This window comes from Rhineura floridana, chromosome 6, assembly GCF_030035675.1.
Source record: "Rhineura floridana isolate rRhiFlo1 chromosome 6, rRhiFlo1.hap2, whole genome shotgun sequence".
Taxonomy (NCBI): domain Eukaryota; kingdom Metazoa; phylum Chordata; class Lepidosauria; order Squamata; family Rhineuridae; genus Rhineura; species Rhineura floridana.
This window is the reverse complement of record NC_084485.1, coordinates 92,454,127-92,470,939: the sequence shown is the minus strand read 5'-3', so window position 1 is coordinate 92,470,939 and position 16,813 is coordinate 92,454,127. Positions and strand designations below refer to the sequence as shown.

Sequence of the window (16,813 nt, the reverse complement as noted above, 5' to 3'; positions counted from 1 at the left end):
ACAGAGCTTGAGGCCAAATTCTTTCCTGTATTCAGAGTATCTGTAGTAATGTTTGTCTGATAGCTTTTAGTAACCTTTTCAGGTCAGTGCAGTAAGGACTGGGATCATTATTTTGACATTTCCAACTGTGAGAGAACTTTATTATTTTCCCCTAAGCCAGAATGCCATCTCATCTTATTGATTTTCATGTCTTTCCAACCTTTTGCCATTTGAAACTATATGCATTGAGATGAAAGCAGTAGTAAAGAGATCGGCACATTTTAACTGTGGCTTAACAAAGAGACACAGGCATATACATTCAAATAATTTATCAGTCTCCTTATCTTATAGGAAATTAGCTATTTCCAGTTTCCTGGAGAGTTACTGATGAGAATGCTGAAAATGTTGATTTTACCTCTGGTTGTTTCAAGGTAAGTTAGTGGATAACAGACCATAACATGATTTACACACCTTTATTCTTTGAATAAAGAAATAAAACTAATTTTCAGCTGTCATCCAAAATTGTTTGTACCTTAACGGCAAATTCATTTAAGGCAGACACATGAGGCATGCATATTTGTGATCAATTGATTATGGTTTTACAGAAAAGGTCACTGGATTACTAATTAGGGGTTGACAATATAAACTTTTCAAAAATTCAGTTCACAGATGAATCAGATTACTTGTAACTCAAGGCACACATGCCTTTGAGAACCCATTTGGGGTGGGTATGGGTAGGAGGGGTGGTCTGGAACAAGGAAAAGCCAGTGCCCCTTTTCTCCATGCTACTTCTTCACTCTCAATCACCCTTCCTAAGGTGGCTTTTGAAAAATAAAAATAAAATGTGTTGGGGTCTCTATTAAATGTATGTGTACCATAGAAATATAGTTATCTCTTAAGGCTTCATTGCCTGTGCTTGCAGTGCATTGTAGCTAGCACCTTCCTAGATGTCTTTTGGCTACAATGCATAACCAAAATGCACCTTCCACTCTGTGGAAGTGCTGTAGCACAGTGGTAGAGCATCTGCCTTGCATGCAGAAGGTCCCAGGCTCATTCCCCAGTGTCTCCAGGAAGGGCTGGGAGGGATTTCCTCTCTGAAACCCCAGAGAGCCACTGCCCGTCATTGAAAGCAGTACTGAGCTAGATGGACCAGATGTCTGATTCTGTAACAGGCAGCTTTCTATGTTCCTGTGTAACCAGTATGTTCAAGTATATCAATCAACATACACTGTTATATAGAAAAAGTACTGTTATGAGCATGGGGGTTGGAACGGATGATCCGTGTGGGTCCCCTTTCCAGCCTCTGATTTGGAATCCTGTGCCTTGGAATGAGGAACTAGCTCTGCTGGTCAGTTTAAAGAATCCCTTGCTTTGGAAATAATGATCACATGAAAACATGTTATGTAATGTCTGCTGCCCCATGCGTTGCATGGGTGGCAACATCGTTCCAGCTCCATCTGTTGCTATATAGCCTAGATATATTTTAACTCTTAACATATCACTTTTTATGTTATATTATTATTTGACAAAGATTGATTGCTATATGATGTGTGACGTACATTTAAGGATATACAGAAAGATACCAGATGCATTTGGCTTCATAGAAGTAATAACAAATTCTAACAATACCAACACAAGTATGACAAACTTTGCACTTCCACATGAAGGAATTATTATAAAGGTGGACATTGTAATTGTACAATATACCACACCTATGCTAAGTTGCTTTCTGCAAAGGTATGCTTTCCTTTTCAAAAGTCCAGCCTAACTGTCAAAACCTTAGCTTTGTGCAGGATCCTTTAGGGGTCAGGTCTAAAGTTCCAGTTCTGTTATGAAGGTTTGAACCCCCTGCCACTGGCTGACCTGTAACTTCTAGTGTTGCCTGTTAGTGTTGCTGCCGCCATCATATCTGAGTTTCAAATTTTCATTGGTCTATGACTGCTTGTGCATGCATTTACTTCAATTACCACCGCATGTCAATAAATGTGATAACATTTTCGTATTTGTGCATCACAAACTCAGTGGAAGGTTTGAACCAAAAGATGTTAGTAACACTACCAGATACAAACCCTGGGGCGGTGTTCAACTAAGCAGTTCTACTAGCAGAAGGAGTTTTGGCTGTGCAATGGAACTTCCCTGCCCTCTCCTCTCCCTGCATGCTTGTGTGCCCCATAAATCTGCACTGGAGGTTTGGGGACCCTGTGGAACAGATTGGGGGGCACACAGGGAGAAGTCAGGGAACTGCCATTGCACAGCTAAAACTCATTGCACTAGTGGAACTGTTTAGTTGGATACCACCCCATGTTTCTATGGATGGTATTAGTGTTTGTGAGTGGAAGCTCCCCCATCTGAAATAGCGGAGACCACTTGAGTAAAAATATTAGTCTACGTATACTATCCTGCATCACACTAGTTCCTGTGCTAGAATTTTCTGAGTGGAAGCACCTATGAGTTATAAACTGACCACTTCCAAATAAAGTAATACTAGGTTTACAGTTCAAAGATATAGGCTCAGAAATAAGTCCCATTAACTTCAATTGAACTTTATGGGTGTTAAGTGTAAATAGGTGTTCAGCCTCAGTTTTCTTTGGATGAGAGGGTGTTGGAGACTTACAGCACAGTCCTGTGCATGTTACTCAGGTAAATCCCACTATATTCAATGGGACTTACTCCCAGGCAATTATTTATTTGTTGCATTTATATCCAGCCTTTTTCTCCAAGGAGCTCAAGGCAGTATACATAACCCTCCTTGCTCCACTGTATCCTCATGACAACCCTGTGAGGCAGGTTAGGTTGACAGATACGTTATTGGCCCATGATCACTCAGTCCGAGTACGTATAGGACTGCAGCCTTATGGTGTCTTAGTAATATTTGCTTTATTTATAAATATACAAGCAGAGCACACTGTAAGCAAACAGGTGCTCCCACAGCAGGCAGCAAATCATTAGAGATCAATTTGTTCTGTCCCCCTACTCTGCCCAAAGACTGCATTCCCAGTTCCAGTTGATGCCAACTAGAAACTCTCAGCATTTTGTGCATGTCTCCATCTGTTGATTGACACTCGAAAGGTGCATTTTAAAGGCCTTTCTGCTCCCTCCCCTTAGGTGAAGGGGATGCCACCTTCTCTAAGCCCTGACAGTATCTCATTCAAGAGAGATACTCATCTCATAGAGACCATCTGCTATCACTAACTCTGACTGATGAAATAGAAACTGCCCATGCTAGCATATTAACCAGCAATTGGTCTGTCAGGAGACATCACAACATTTCACCCTTCAGTGAGGATTTCTGTAGATCCATAGCTGCATCTAGCAGTTCCCTCCAGTTGCAGCAGTTATGATAACTTCATTTGGTCTTGTACAGAATTTTAGGGATAGAAGTAACTGGACATTCTCCTCCTTTGAGACCTCTAATAGATTAGTCAGTACCATTCACGCAGTAGTATGCTACATGCTCAAAGGTAGTGTGAGCGAGATGCCATATGCATTTGAAACTCCGGACAGCTGCTGCCAGTTAGTTTAGACAATAGTGAACTAAATGGAGACCCTCAACTAAAATGGTCTGACACATTATAAGGCAGCTTCCTGTGTTCCTAAAAGCAAACCAATGAAACAAAACATGATCATATGTCATTACAGCTGGGTGCAGATTTGTTTTAAACCACACCTAGACAAGACAGTCTTGTTGCTTTTTAAGTAGCACAGGTAGGAGTGATAATGTACATCTCCATAGGGTGCTAGGCTGGATTGAGAGGTTTTCTTTTTTCTCCACCACTGCCAAAATTGGGGGGATCGTGGGAGGACAGAAAAATTTGCTGGGGAGGGAGACAGATCAGGCCTCCCAAGCCAGGGGTAGCCACCCCTGCTGTAGTCCATTGCTCCAGGAACTTTTCTCCATTCCCATCTGACTTTCAGTGTCAGAGCTGACAAAGTGCTTTGAACAATAAACAGAGGGAAGTGAGGCACAAAGGAGGAAGGTTCAACACCTCCCTCTGGTATAGTCTCTTTATTATTAGAGGAAGACCCTTCTGTAACAGTGGACGGGACAGATACATGAAAAGGAGCACTGGCATGTCTGGTTCGGCCCTTATATATAAAAAGAATGACAATAATAAGGTGTGTGTGTGTCAATCTAGAACTGATCATGATTCAGGATTTTTTAATGCGCTGGGAAATGATGAGTCTATATGTGATTCAGTGGCTATCACTTCAATATTCTTGTTTCTGAGTATCCTGTAACACAGCCTAACCCAGAAGAAGCTGTGCAAATAATATTACTAATTTCTACCAGTATTGGGTATTTGCAACTGCTTCCTAGACAGCCAAAAGTAATCCACACCAGCAAATTTGTCTTAGATACTTCTGATACTGACAGTAAAGTCCTATGCACGTATGCTCAGAAGAAGGACCCACGACAGTCAGTGGGACTAACTCTCACGCAAGTGGGAAGAGGACTGTGGGGTACAAGCAAGTTCCTCGCATGGACTTGGATGACAGGTCAAATAAATACATAAATTCTTAAAATCTTAACTGAAATATATTTTTTTCTGCCATCTGGAAAGCACAGTGGGTATTTTGATTTATTTTTTAAATATTTTCAATGAAACTACTAAAATGTTGCTATTCATTACATGCAAGGCATGTGATAACCTATACCGGGCATCGCCAACCTTTTTGGACCAGAGGGCACATCTCCAATTTTGAGAGAGTGCTAGGGGCACCAGTCACAAAATGGCTGCCATGGGGGTATGACATAACACAAAATTAGAGAATAGTCATGGTGAAGCTTTTCCATGCTAGAAAAGTCTTGACCTGTTTTATATTTGCCTGCCACACATCTGTTAAAGGCACATGAACCCTGCTTATCCACAATGCCAAACCTAAACCAAAGCCTAGACTGCCATCCTATAACCACTTACCTAGAAGTAAGCATCATTAAACATTAAGAGACTTACTTCTGAGTAGACATGTATACTATTGTACTGTAAGTTAACAACACAGTGAACTCATTTTCTGTTCTTCAGCTCCTGCAAAGCAGGAGACAAGCCAGGTAGAACAATCCAACTAATGGGAAGCCTGTGGAAAGGGTGCCATCGGAGGAGCCAGCGGGAAGGTCTGTGACATCCAATTGCCATTTGGGAGCGGTGGAATGCGGGCTCAGCTGGTAGCTGCATGCCCAGATCGGAAAGTAAAAGCTAGCTCTCCCAAATATATCCCTACCAGCAAATAAGCACTCCATTGACTTCCATTGTAATTATTTTCTTAGACCGACCTTTTTCTCAGTGTAACTTTGGCCCAAATCAGGACATGCAGGAGCACTCTAAATGGGAGTTGGATATTGTGTAATCCCCCCCTTGACCCCTCCTCTGACATGCCCCAGAATGCCCCTTTTTCACACCTTTCGCCTGCTTCTGCCAGCACCTCTTCCACCGGGCTGGGCTTCCCCAGCAGAGCCAGCAGAGTCCCAGCTCCGCTGTGGCAGAGCTCAGCTGGGGGTCCACCATATCCAATCCCCCTTGGCCTGGTGAAAATACGAGTTGGATTGCACCCTAAGCCTCTGTTGGATGTTGTATCTGGCGCAAGCAGATGCCCAGGATGCAGAACAGTATAGTGACAGGCTAGATGCCAGTTGAAGCAATGAGCCGGACAAGCAATAAGTTTTAAGAGTTACTTTACTGACAATATATCACAGCTCTCTCTGTACAAACTCCTCGACCCCCACACTCACAAGTGTCTGCTGGCCCTCTATATAGATAAGGCCAGCTGCCCGAGCCTAGGTTGCTTAGCAACGTGTCCTTGAAGATGGCTCGAGCTCTGCCAACTTTCGCTTCTAAGTCACGTAGCTCACTTGTGGAAATTTAACCTCTGCTTTCTCGGTTTAATAGCCAACAATCCCCCACCTTAAATTTCCACATTCAGCCAGTTACATTTCTCTTCCATTTACATGTGTTACATTTTACATGTCATTACATTTACATCATTTGGTTTTATACTTCTGATACATTTCCCTTTATTTCAGTTTACATCACTTTCATTTGTAAGACAGTTACTCCATTGCAATCTCAGCATTATTGTCATTATATTTCATTACTCTTCATGATTTCCATCATCCCACTTTTTCCAGTCATACCTACTTGATTTATCAGTTTTGAGAACTTGTCTTCACTTAGTGGTTTTGTCATAACGTCAGCCAGCATATCAGCAGTGTTACAATAAGTTAATTCCACAAACCCTTGTTTAATCATTTCTCTGACATGGTGATATTTGATGCTGATATGCTTGGTTCTCTTGGTGTGTGCTTCTGACTGAGCTAGCTTAATGCAGGTCTGATTGTCCTCATATATTTTGATTGGTTTGTCTATGCCTTTTCCAATTTCAAACAGTAGATGGTTGAACCAGGTAAGTTCGTTACAAACCAGAGACAACGCTATATATTCAGCTTCTGAACTTGATGTTGCCACTATAGTTTGCCTCTTGCTGCACCAATCAATCACTGAATCATATAATAGAATGACAACACCAGTAGTAGACTTGCGGCTACTGGGATCGCCAGCATGATCCGCATCTACATAGCAGCACATACTCCCATGTTTACTGCTGGACAACACTAGACCTTTACTGCTAGTACCTTGCAAATACCTCAGGACTCGTTTTATTCCTTGCCAATCTGTCTCAGTAGGCTGTTCTACTTTTCGACTTAAGATGCTAACAGCATTACAAATGTCAGGTCTTGTTACCTTAACAAGTTATTGCAACTGTCCTATGATGTGTCTGTACCTAGCAGTGTTTTCACAAGCTGTCTCTGTGTTTTCTTGTTGAAATGATGTTGTCATGGGAGTCCCTACTGCCTTACATTCAGACATCCCACAATCTGCTAGTATTTGTTTTATCTTTCCTTCCTGTTTTAACACGAAACTCCCGTCTGAACCCCGTATGACCTCTGTACCTAAATAATGACTTACAGGTCCCAAACTTTTCGTTACCACATGTTGTTTCAGACTATTATGGAACTCTCTTTCGTCTTTCTCCTCATGGGAAAAGTACAGGATGTCATCCACATAAACTAGGCAGTATGTGAGCCCCCCCTTTTTTTCTTTCACATACACACAGGGGTCTGCTACACAATGCTTGAAATTCATTGACTGCAGAACATCATCTAGTTTTTCGTTCCAACAGCGCGCACTCTGGCGCAGACCATACAGGGATTTCTGTAACTTGCAAACTAGACCTGGCTGTGTTTCACATCCGGGAGGCTGTTCCATATAGATTTCTTCTTTCAACTCCCCATGTAAAAATGCCGTGCCAATGTCATAGTGGCTTACATGCATGTTTTCTATGGCAGCTATTTTTAGCAAAACCCTGATTGACTCATGTTTCACCACGGGAGCGAAAACTGCATCGTAGTCCGTCCCGAATTGCTGTGTAAAGCCCTTAGCTACTAGGCATGCCCTATACCTTTGTATCTGTCCTGTACTCGACCGCTTACGTTTAAATATCCACTTACACCCTATAGCTTTCTTCCCTGGGGGCAGAGGTACTAGCGTCCATGTGCCATTTTTTCGCATTGCTTCCAGCTCTTCTTTCATCACTGCATGCCATTCATTCTGTTCGGCTATGGGTAATTGTTTTACATCCCCGAGGCTTGAGGGTTCTTTTTCCTGCTCTGTTTTATAAGCCACGACATCAGCATCAATCACTGGCGTCTGTGCTTTCACTGACTGCGTCAGGTTAATCCCTATTGAACCTCTATGTGTCCTGTCTGTGTCTTTACTGAGGACTCTCAGCTGCATATAGAACAGTGACTTCTTTACTATCCCTTTCATGAATATTTTTCCTCCTCTCATTACATGCACTGAACCCCTTTTGAACATTACTGTGAACCCCATTTCATTGAGTTTCGACACAGCCATAATGTTACATTCGATATCAGGAACAAACAGCACATCTGTCATAATGGTATTGAAACCTGCTAATTTCACTGTACCCCTACTTTTGATCAGTTTCTTAGATCCATCAGCCATTATTACATGATCCTCTACGTCACAAAATGTATGAAACATAGATTTATCTTTGATTATACTATTTGTTGCCCCACTGTCAATTGCCCATAAATCTTTACAGTTATTTCCTTGCTCATTGTTAATACATTGCTTATTCTTACTAGCATAGATCACCTGTACACATGGTTTTCTTCCTCTTTCTCTTCTTCTTGCTTCACAATTCCTTTGAAGATGTTGCTTGGAACCACAAAAATAACATGCCTTTTGTCCATACTGTCTCTCTTGTGCAGCTTTGTTATTCTGCTTTTCCACGTTGTATTTAGACTCAGTCTTTTCCTGCTTTGTCATTTCTTGCCTTCTATGAAATTCTTGTAAAAGTTTGCCTTCTATATAATCCATATTGAGATTGGAATCGTCCATCGCTTCCAAAGAGCTCACCAGACTATCATAACTTGAATCTAGTGAAGATAATGTGATATACACTTTTTGCGTTTGAGAATGTTCAATTTCACGTTCTGACAACTCAGTAAACAGTCTGTTTATTTCCAACAAATGCTCTGACATGGTTGTATCTCCAGATAAGCGCATCTGATACAATCTTCTGGCAAGATATATTTTAGAACTGGCAGTCTTTTTCACATGATTATTTCTTAAAGTTTCCCAGGTTTCCTTTGCCGTTGCTGCATCACGCACGTGCAGTAATTGAGAATCATCAATAGCAAGAACAATTAACGCCTTTGCCCTCTCATCCAGCCTTCTCCAATCTGCTGGAATAGGCACCCCGGCGGGTGGGACTTCTGCGATAGCTTTCCACAGGTCTTCTTTCACTAGAAAAGCCTGCATTCTCTGTTTCCAAGTGCCATAATTTTTCCCTGTCAGCCTTTCCAAGGGAATCCCAGCCGATAATGTAACAGACATACTTTCACTTTTCACAGTTCACCACCTTTGTAATTAGAGCTTCTCACCTCTGTCCTTCAGTCAGTTATTCCCACGGCTCTCTCACAGCTTTCAGCTCAGCTTTCGGTTTCTCCGTCTCTTCACACGCTTGTCCTCTTTACTCCTCTTTTGGCTTTTCTTCGGACATCCGTCTGCGCATCGAAACCATCCTCTGCTACCACTTGTTGGATGTTGTATCTGGCGCAAGCAGATGCCCAGGATGCAGAACAGTATAGTGACAGGCTAGATGCCAGTTGAAGCAATGAGCCGGACAAGCAATAAGTTTTAAGAGTCACTTTACTGACAATATATCACAGCTCTCTCTGTACAAACTCCTCGACCCCCACACTCACAAGTGTCTGCTGGCCCTCTATATAGATAAGGCCAGCTGCCCGAGCCTAGGTTGCTTAGCAACGTGTCCTTGAAGATGGCTCGAGCTCTGCCAACTTTCGCTTCTAAGTCACGTAGCTCACTTGTGGAAATTTAACCTCTGCTTTCTCGGTTTAATAGCCAACAGCCTCTTTGCAAAGTTTTCACATTTGCTTTTTTAGGAGAGGGAGATTCTTATTCTGCACTTATTGTTTGGAAGTATTTGCAGAAAACAAGTTCTAGGGACTAGAAATAACTTCTAGGGACAAACACTTTTGGACTCCAGGGATTCCTATTGCCTGGTTTCCAAAAAAACTCACTTATCAATCATAGTTCTGACTTCACTCAGCTAAACACATTGACAGGTGGGCTCATTTCAAAGAAATCGCTTAGAAGTGCACCTGCAAATTTTGACCCCTAACTTTCTTTCTAGGAGGGCTAGACACTTCCTTTAAAAGAAAGAAAGAAAAAAAAGAAAGCTCAGAGTCTGGGCTACTTGCTGGGGGCACCACTGAAGGCCTTCATGGGTGCCATGGGTTAGCAACCCCTGACCTATGCCATTACCATTGGTTTGACTGACAAGTTCTCCAGATCAGGACCCCATTTTTCCCAATGCTGCGCTGCAGTTTCCAATGGAGTTCCTCAGATGTTCACTCTAGATGGGAAAGTACACTCATGGATTAGATAGCTATTCTGCACAGTACACACCCAGCAATCTCACTTAATGAGAAATCAGATGCTGGATAATAATAGATTAAAGTTAATTATAGTGAAAGGGTGTGTTTTCTTTCAACTAGAATATGAAAAACTATTAAACCCTTATTCATCAACATTTTAATCAGGCTGCCTTTTGCCTTGGTATCTCTTAGACAACAAAAGATCTACCTCATTAAGAAAGAAACAAGACGTTATAGCACACAGGTAGAATGTGCTACAAAATGTTGCAGTGCAAAGTGCTTCTGATCACAACTGAGATTGCTGTTAGCATATATGATGATCTGATGATTAGCATTCTGCCACATTTGTTTGTGCTGTCTGACAACATGTTTAGGTGGTAACCAAAGCTGCAATAAGCATGTTCTTGTCCAAGAGAAAGCAGAATATATGAAGAAATGTTTTGTGGTGAACAGTCTTTGATGGGTTGTCTCCAAGTCTGCCATTTGTTCTCTTTCTCTTCCATTGGTGATGAAGCTGCTCAGACAAGACTTGGCAAATCCTGTTAGAAACGTTTCCCTGCTACCACACCATTTTTAAATTAGTTTCTTTCAGTATCTTAGGCCCCAGCTTCATCTAGCTGCTGATTATTTTTGCCCCTGAGGTCAGTTTATTTTTCAGACCTGGTGGCCCATCTGTTCCTGCTGCTTTAATGCATTTGCCTCAGAATAATTTGGTGTATTTGAAAAGATTGTGCTGGAGTACAATCAAACCTGATAATAATAATAATAAAAACTTAGTAAGCTTTGATATTATTGTACAGAACTAGGAGACAGCTAGCTAATGTTCATACATTTTGGTTGCATCAATATATTATTTGTTTGTTTATTTATTGAATTTATATTCCGCCCTTCAGAAGGAGCTGAGGGAGGCAAACATAAAATAATCTAACAAAAAGAAGAAAAAACTTGCTAAAACATTTAAAACAGTTTAAAACATTTAAAAAAACCACAATTACGATTTTAAAAATTCTAAAACACAGTTAAAAAATAGTAGAACAGTCAAAAATATTCTAAAACACAGCTTAAAAACATCAGTGATCTTCAGGTTGTCAGGAATAGTCCTTTTTAGCCATCAAATGCCTGGATAAACAGGAATGTTTTCCAGTTCCTCTATCTCCTAGTGATGGAGAGACACACATCATTGGGAAGGGTATTCCACAAATGGGGAGCCACCACTGAGAAGGCCCTGTTAATGTCCACTCAGTACAGGGGATTCTGCGTAGAGTGAGAATGGATCCTTACATGCATTTACCAAATAAACTTTATGTTTTATTGTCTATACAGATTAGCTCATGCCATATATTGGCACACACATCTGCATGTGCCAGTTGTACATATTGTTGAGTGCCAATAACATGCCACTGGAAAACACAGGTGACAGTTACATTTTAGTAATAAGTTGTCAGTACTCATGACTGTGTCCTGTTGGCTGACGTTTATCGATATATAAGCCACTTCACAACTTTGGGTTGACCAAGGAACAGAATAAAAGATGAGACTATGTAGCTTACATCTGTCACCCAAATGGTATCTGCAGTTTCACCTTAATTTTCTCCTAAGTAGATGGCTGCCTTTCACTTCTGCATGCAAAGGTATAGTGCTGCAACTGGGGGACACAGCCACAGAGACGCTGGATGCTTAGCCTCACTGGCAGTCACTTTTAACATGCCTTTGCACTTAGGGAGGCCAGAAGTAAAAGAGGAGACAGCTTCTGCACTTTTTATAGTTGCCCAGAAGAGGGTGCACCTTGCATGATAAGCTAAACTGCTGAAATTCCCTCCGCCACACAAAGGTGCAGGAGCTCTGACCTCTTCTAGCCCACACACAGAATCATACTGCCAGATCCAATAAGATGCAGTTAGACAAGGTAACTTGCACTGCTCTTACATCACACCGGTATATTCATTCTAAGAGATGAGTGGTATAGGATTCTAGTTTTAATCGCTGCCATCTATAGCAAATTGCGAGCAGTTTTTCAAAGGAGTTGCACACAATGGCCTGGCAGGCATCCCTACCACAGCAATGTTTTGATAAAAGCTCAGCACTGCACACTGTGCCTGAAACACAGCTGCAGCCTGCTAAATGTTGTCTGCATTTACAGAGTCAATCTTGTATAGATCTTTTTTTAATCTAAAGGGTCATAATATTATTATCCTTTCCCCATTTTTCAGGGTTTTCTTCTTCCACCTTTTAGAGCCAGGATTTCGAAAGCTAAAGTTTTTCTCTTGGCTCTGTTTTTTGGGAGGAGGGTGGTGATAAGGAGGGAGTGAAGTTCCAATTTTGATAAAATGTTTATCCCCCAAATATATATGCAGTACTTAATGCTGGAAATCCTAGTGACGTTAACAAGAGAAGGACCACATTTGGCCTTCTGTTTCCTGATCCAAATTCTAGATAGTTAAGTACAAAGTAATCTTCTTTTACAAGAGTTTCCGTAATGCTGTTGATTGTGATAATATTTTAAAGATGTGTATTTAATTCGGAAAACACTCCACCACCCGAAGCATTTTCCTGTTGTATTTTGCAGACTGATATACACTTGTTCTCTCCCAGCCTAACTCTGATGGGCTTTCCATATCCGTAGATTTGATAATTACAGGTAAATGTTGGGGGAGGGGGTTGCATTAATCTTCTGCATAAGGCTGGGTTGCTTCCTCTAACCATATGAGCATAACCATTTTTAAAAATCTCTTACTGTGTTCAGAGATAACAACACATGTACTTGTATAACACAAATGCTAGGGATAGGCAAGACATTCAGTTCCGTTCGCATTTCAAGCCAAATATATCAAATCTGCACTTGTTGAAACAATATGAGAACTGAAATGCAGCCATCCTTCAAAATTTGCATTTATTCAAAATTTGCATTTATTCAGATTTTGAAATGCGGTTCACCAATCAAACAATGTTTGAAAAAATGCATAGGGGAAAGTGTGCATAAAAAAGAATATATGAATAAAAATAACATACAAAATGCACAATATGATGAGAAATTGCTTTCAAAAATGTGTACATTAGTCAAAACTGCCTGCAAAATGTGTTAATTGGGAGAAAATTGCACTAAAATGCTGGAGAATTTCCATGAGGTTTTTAAAAAAAAATCAAAAATTGCTGCAGAAATGTGGAGAATTCAATTTAATATTAGAAAAATGAGAAACTGAGAGAGCTGAAACTGACAGATCTTTCCACCCCTAACAAATGCTCAGAAACATGTTTGCCACATGCCTATGTTGCAGATTTATACTACATGTAAAATGCTTTGCAGGTTGTTTTATGTTTGACTTGGCCTGACAATCATGTGCCTTCAGAAAAATAAATGCATTTTCTACAAACTGTTTCTGTATGTCAGAGATGGGGAACCTGCAGCCCTTCAGATGTTGCCGAACTACAACTTCCATGAGCTCTTGGCCATGCTGGCCGATGGAAGGAGTGCGACATCTGGGGGGCACAGGTCCCCTGTTCCTGTTTTATATGAATTGGATATGATACAGAGGTGAAATACAACCTTCTGTCCCCTCCGCTGAGACATTAAAAAAGGACCTCAACACAAAAAGTAAAAAGAAGTGTAACTGATAAAATCCATAGGCAGTAGCAAACAGGAACGTTGGTGCTTCTGCCAAACAATAACCACACTACATTTAATCATCACTAATGTTGTTGACAAAGGGGGACCTCACTAGTAACCTCTTGCTTAAGAAGGGCTTTTCTATAGCAAGCAATTACGAAATGAAAACATGACCGAGAGGTGAATGAATGAAAACAAACATGTGTCTTCTAGCGATTGATGATGATTAATATTTGACCATTACTTCTTGACAAAATTAATACCTTTCTAATCACACTAGGCAACTTTATCCATTAATGCCTTTCTAATCACACTTTGACAACTTTATCCATAATAATCCATCTATTTCAAAGCAATATCCAGATGGCTTCTGATGGAGAAGGAAGAGATAGCGATAGAGAGGCATGAGATGAATGGGTTTTGTAATCAGCTTCTTTCCTTTCCCTTCCCCAAGGTTATGGCACTCGAGGCCAACACCATTCAGGAAGAGACCAACAGTTATTTAAGTAGAGAGCTATGTAGATTAAAATAAGCGGACTTTATAAAGCAGCTACGCTGACTTAAATCTAAGTGCAATCGCTCAACTTTGTGAATTGGTTGGCCAGTTTTATTGTCCCATTCAGGAATAATGGGAGAAAATAAACCCTGAATTAATTTGCAAGAATGATGGGTGCATTTGTAAGCACAAGAAAATGGTTTCAAACTAACAACATTCAGGTGTGTACATCTGCCAAGTATCAACACCCTCTTTAGCTGAATGGAACAGACAGGTATTATGTCCATTGTCATTGAATGTATTGCCAGCTGTCATTGACAAAGCAGCAGGCTTGCAATAGGAGTCTGTCTTTATGAAGGCTGGCACGTATGCAACTTTAGGTCTTTTTCCATCATGGTTCAACAGATACTTGAAGCCAAATGTCAATATGTGACAGTGGAATTTATTTTAATTCAGCACATCTCCTTTTCTAGATGTTTTGCTCTCAATTCTTGTCAGAAATATACATTATATGCAGTAGTCTTGTCTTCTTTGGCAAGTGGATTTACTGCTTTGTTGTTCAATATAAGCAATCTTTTTATTAGATGATATATCCTATAATATATTTTCTGAAGGATGTCATCACGCCGTAGTTCACAGTGCCATCCACTGCTAACTATGGAGTGACAACATCTTTTTAAATGCTGTTGAGATATTGCAGTAGCACTGGAGAGCAGAAGAAGAGGGAGATGGAGGCAGCCCAGGCAAGCTGCAGAGGAACAGTCATGACAGGACAGGGCAGCTCCTCAGCAACTATACTGCTCTGCTGCCACCACTGCTGCCCACCTCACTGACAAAATGGGAGAGAGGAAGGGAAGCAGGGAGAGAACAGGATAGTTGCTGTGGAGCTGCCTTTCCTTAGTGTTCCTCTGCTGCTCACCTGAGCCACCCACCCACCTCCATCTCCCTCCTCTGTGTCCATCTTCCTTGTGCGAGAAAGTCTAAAACTCTCTCTTTCAGTGAGGGATTCTGAGGCTCCAAATCTCCTGCTTAAAGGGATGTTTTTCCTGCATGGGATCCCCTGCTAAAAGAATGAGGGGGAAACCCTTTCAGTGGGGGGTTCTGAGGCATGTCACTCCCTGAATCAGGGAGAGGTGTAGATCAGAATCTCCTACTTAAAGAGCTGTTTTCCCCTGTCATTTTTGCATTGCTAAAACAATGGAGGAGGACTCCTCTTTAGCAGGTTCTTGCACATGCCATCATTGATCTCTCAGCGGCGTTTGATACCATCGACCATGGTATCCTTCTGGGGAGACTCACGGAGTTGGGTGTCGGGGGCACTGCTTGGCCGTGGTTCCGCTCCTACTTCACGGACCGTCACCAGAAGGTAGTGCTTGGGGAACATCACTCGACATCATGGACTCTCCATTGTGGAGTCCCTCAGGGGTCGGTCTTGTCCCCCATGCTTTTCAACATCTACATGCAGCCGCTGGGTGCGGTCATCAGGAGTTTTGGAGTGCGTTGCCATCAATATGCTGATGACACGCAGCTCTATTTCTCCTTTTCATCTTCTTCAGGTGAGTCTGTTGATGTGCTGAACCGTTGCCTGACTGCGATAATGGACTGGATGAGAGCTAATAAACTGAGACTCAGTCCAGACAAGACCGAGACACTGCTGGTGAACGCCCTCCCTGCTCAGATGGTGGATGTTCACCCTGTTCTGGATGGGGTTACACTCCCCCTGAAAGAACAGGTACGTAGTTTGGGGGTTCTTTTCGATTCTTCCTTGTCTCTCGAGGCCCAAGTGGCCTCGGTGGCACGGAATGCATTTTACCATCTTCGTCTGGTAGCCCAGCTACGCCCCTATCTGGACAGGGATGACCTCGCCTCCGTTGTTCATGCTCTGGTAACTTCAAGATTGGATTACTGTAATGCGCTCTACGTAGGGCTGCCCTTGAAGACAGTTCGGAAGCTTCAGCTGGTGCAGAACGCGGCTGCCAGACTATTGACGAGGACCAGTCGGTCTTCGCATATAACACCTATTCTGGCGCATCTGCACTGGCTTCCTATTTGCTTCTGGGTGAGATTCAAGGTGCTGGTTTTGACATATAAAGCCTTACACGGCGTGGGACCTCAATACCTTGTGGAACGCCTCTCTCGCTATGAACCTACCCGTTCACTTCGTTCAGAATCTAAGGCCCTCCTCCGGGTACCAACTCATCGGGAAGCCCGGAGGGTGGTTACTAGATCTAGGGCCTTTTCTGTGGTGGCCCCTGAGTTGTGGAACAGCCTCCCAGAAGAGGTACGCCTGGCGCCTACACTTCTATCTTTCCGGCGCCAGGTAAAGACCTTTTTATGCTCCCAGGCATTTTAATCTTTTAATTTTCTTAATCTTTCTACTTTTAATATGTATCCTTCTTAATTTGTGTTGTATTTCGTTTTTGTTGTGCTTTCTGTTGTTTGTTTGTACATGTTTTTGTGATTTTTTACGATGATATATTGTATTTTACCTTGTTTGTTCACCACCCTGAGAGCTATTCTGCTAAGGGCGGTATATAAATTGAAATAATAAATAAATAAATAAATAAATAAATAAATAAATAGTGGCCATGTCAAATTTGACTCATGAGGCTGATCCTGATAAGGATCCGGCCCAAGGAGCCAAAATGGTTCTCATGGCCAAGTCTAATGGAAGGGGGGATGGGAGGCTTGGTCAGGTTGAAGGGGAGAGAGGTTGCTGAGGTCTAAGAGCAGGGGGTGTGCCGAGGCCTGG

The 16,813-nt window shown here is 41.8% G+C and overlaps 1 protein-coding gene across 1 annotated transcript in view; it reads left to right on the top strand.

The window, feature by feature from the left end:
- SLC1A7 (solute carrier family 1 member 7) overlaps positions 1–16,813 on the top strand; it is a 76,058-nt gene that overhangs the window by 7,406 nt on the left and 51,839 nt on the right. Inside the window, exon 4 of the mRNA XM_061633015.1 lies at positions 331–410. Coding sequence (XP_061488999.1) covers positions 331–410 — 80 coding nt within the window. The remainder of the gene's footprint in view (positions 1–330; positions 411–16,813) is intronic.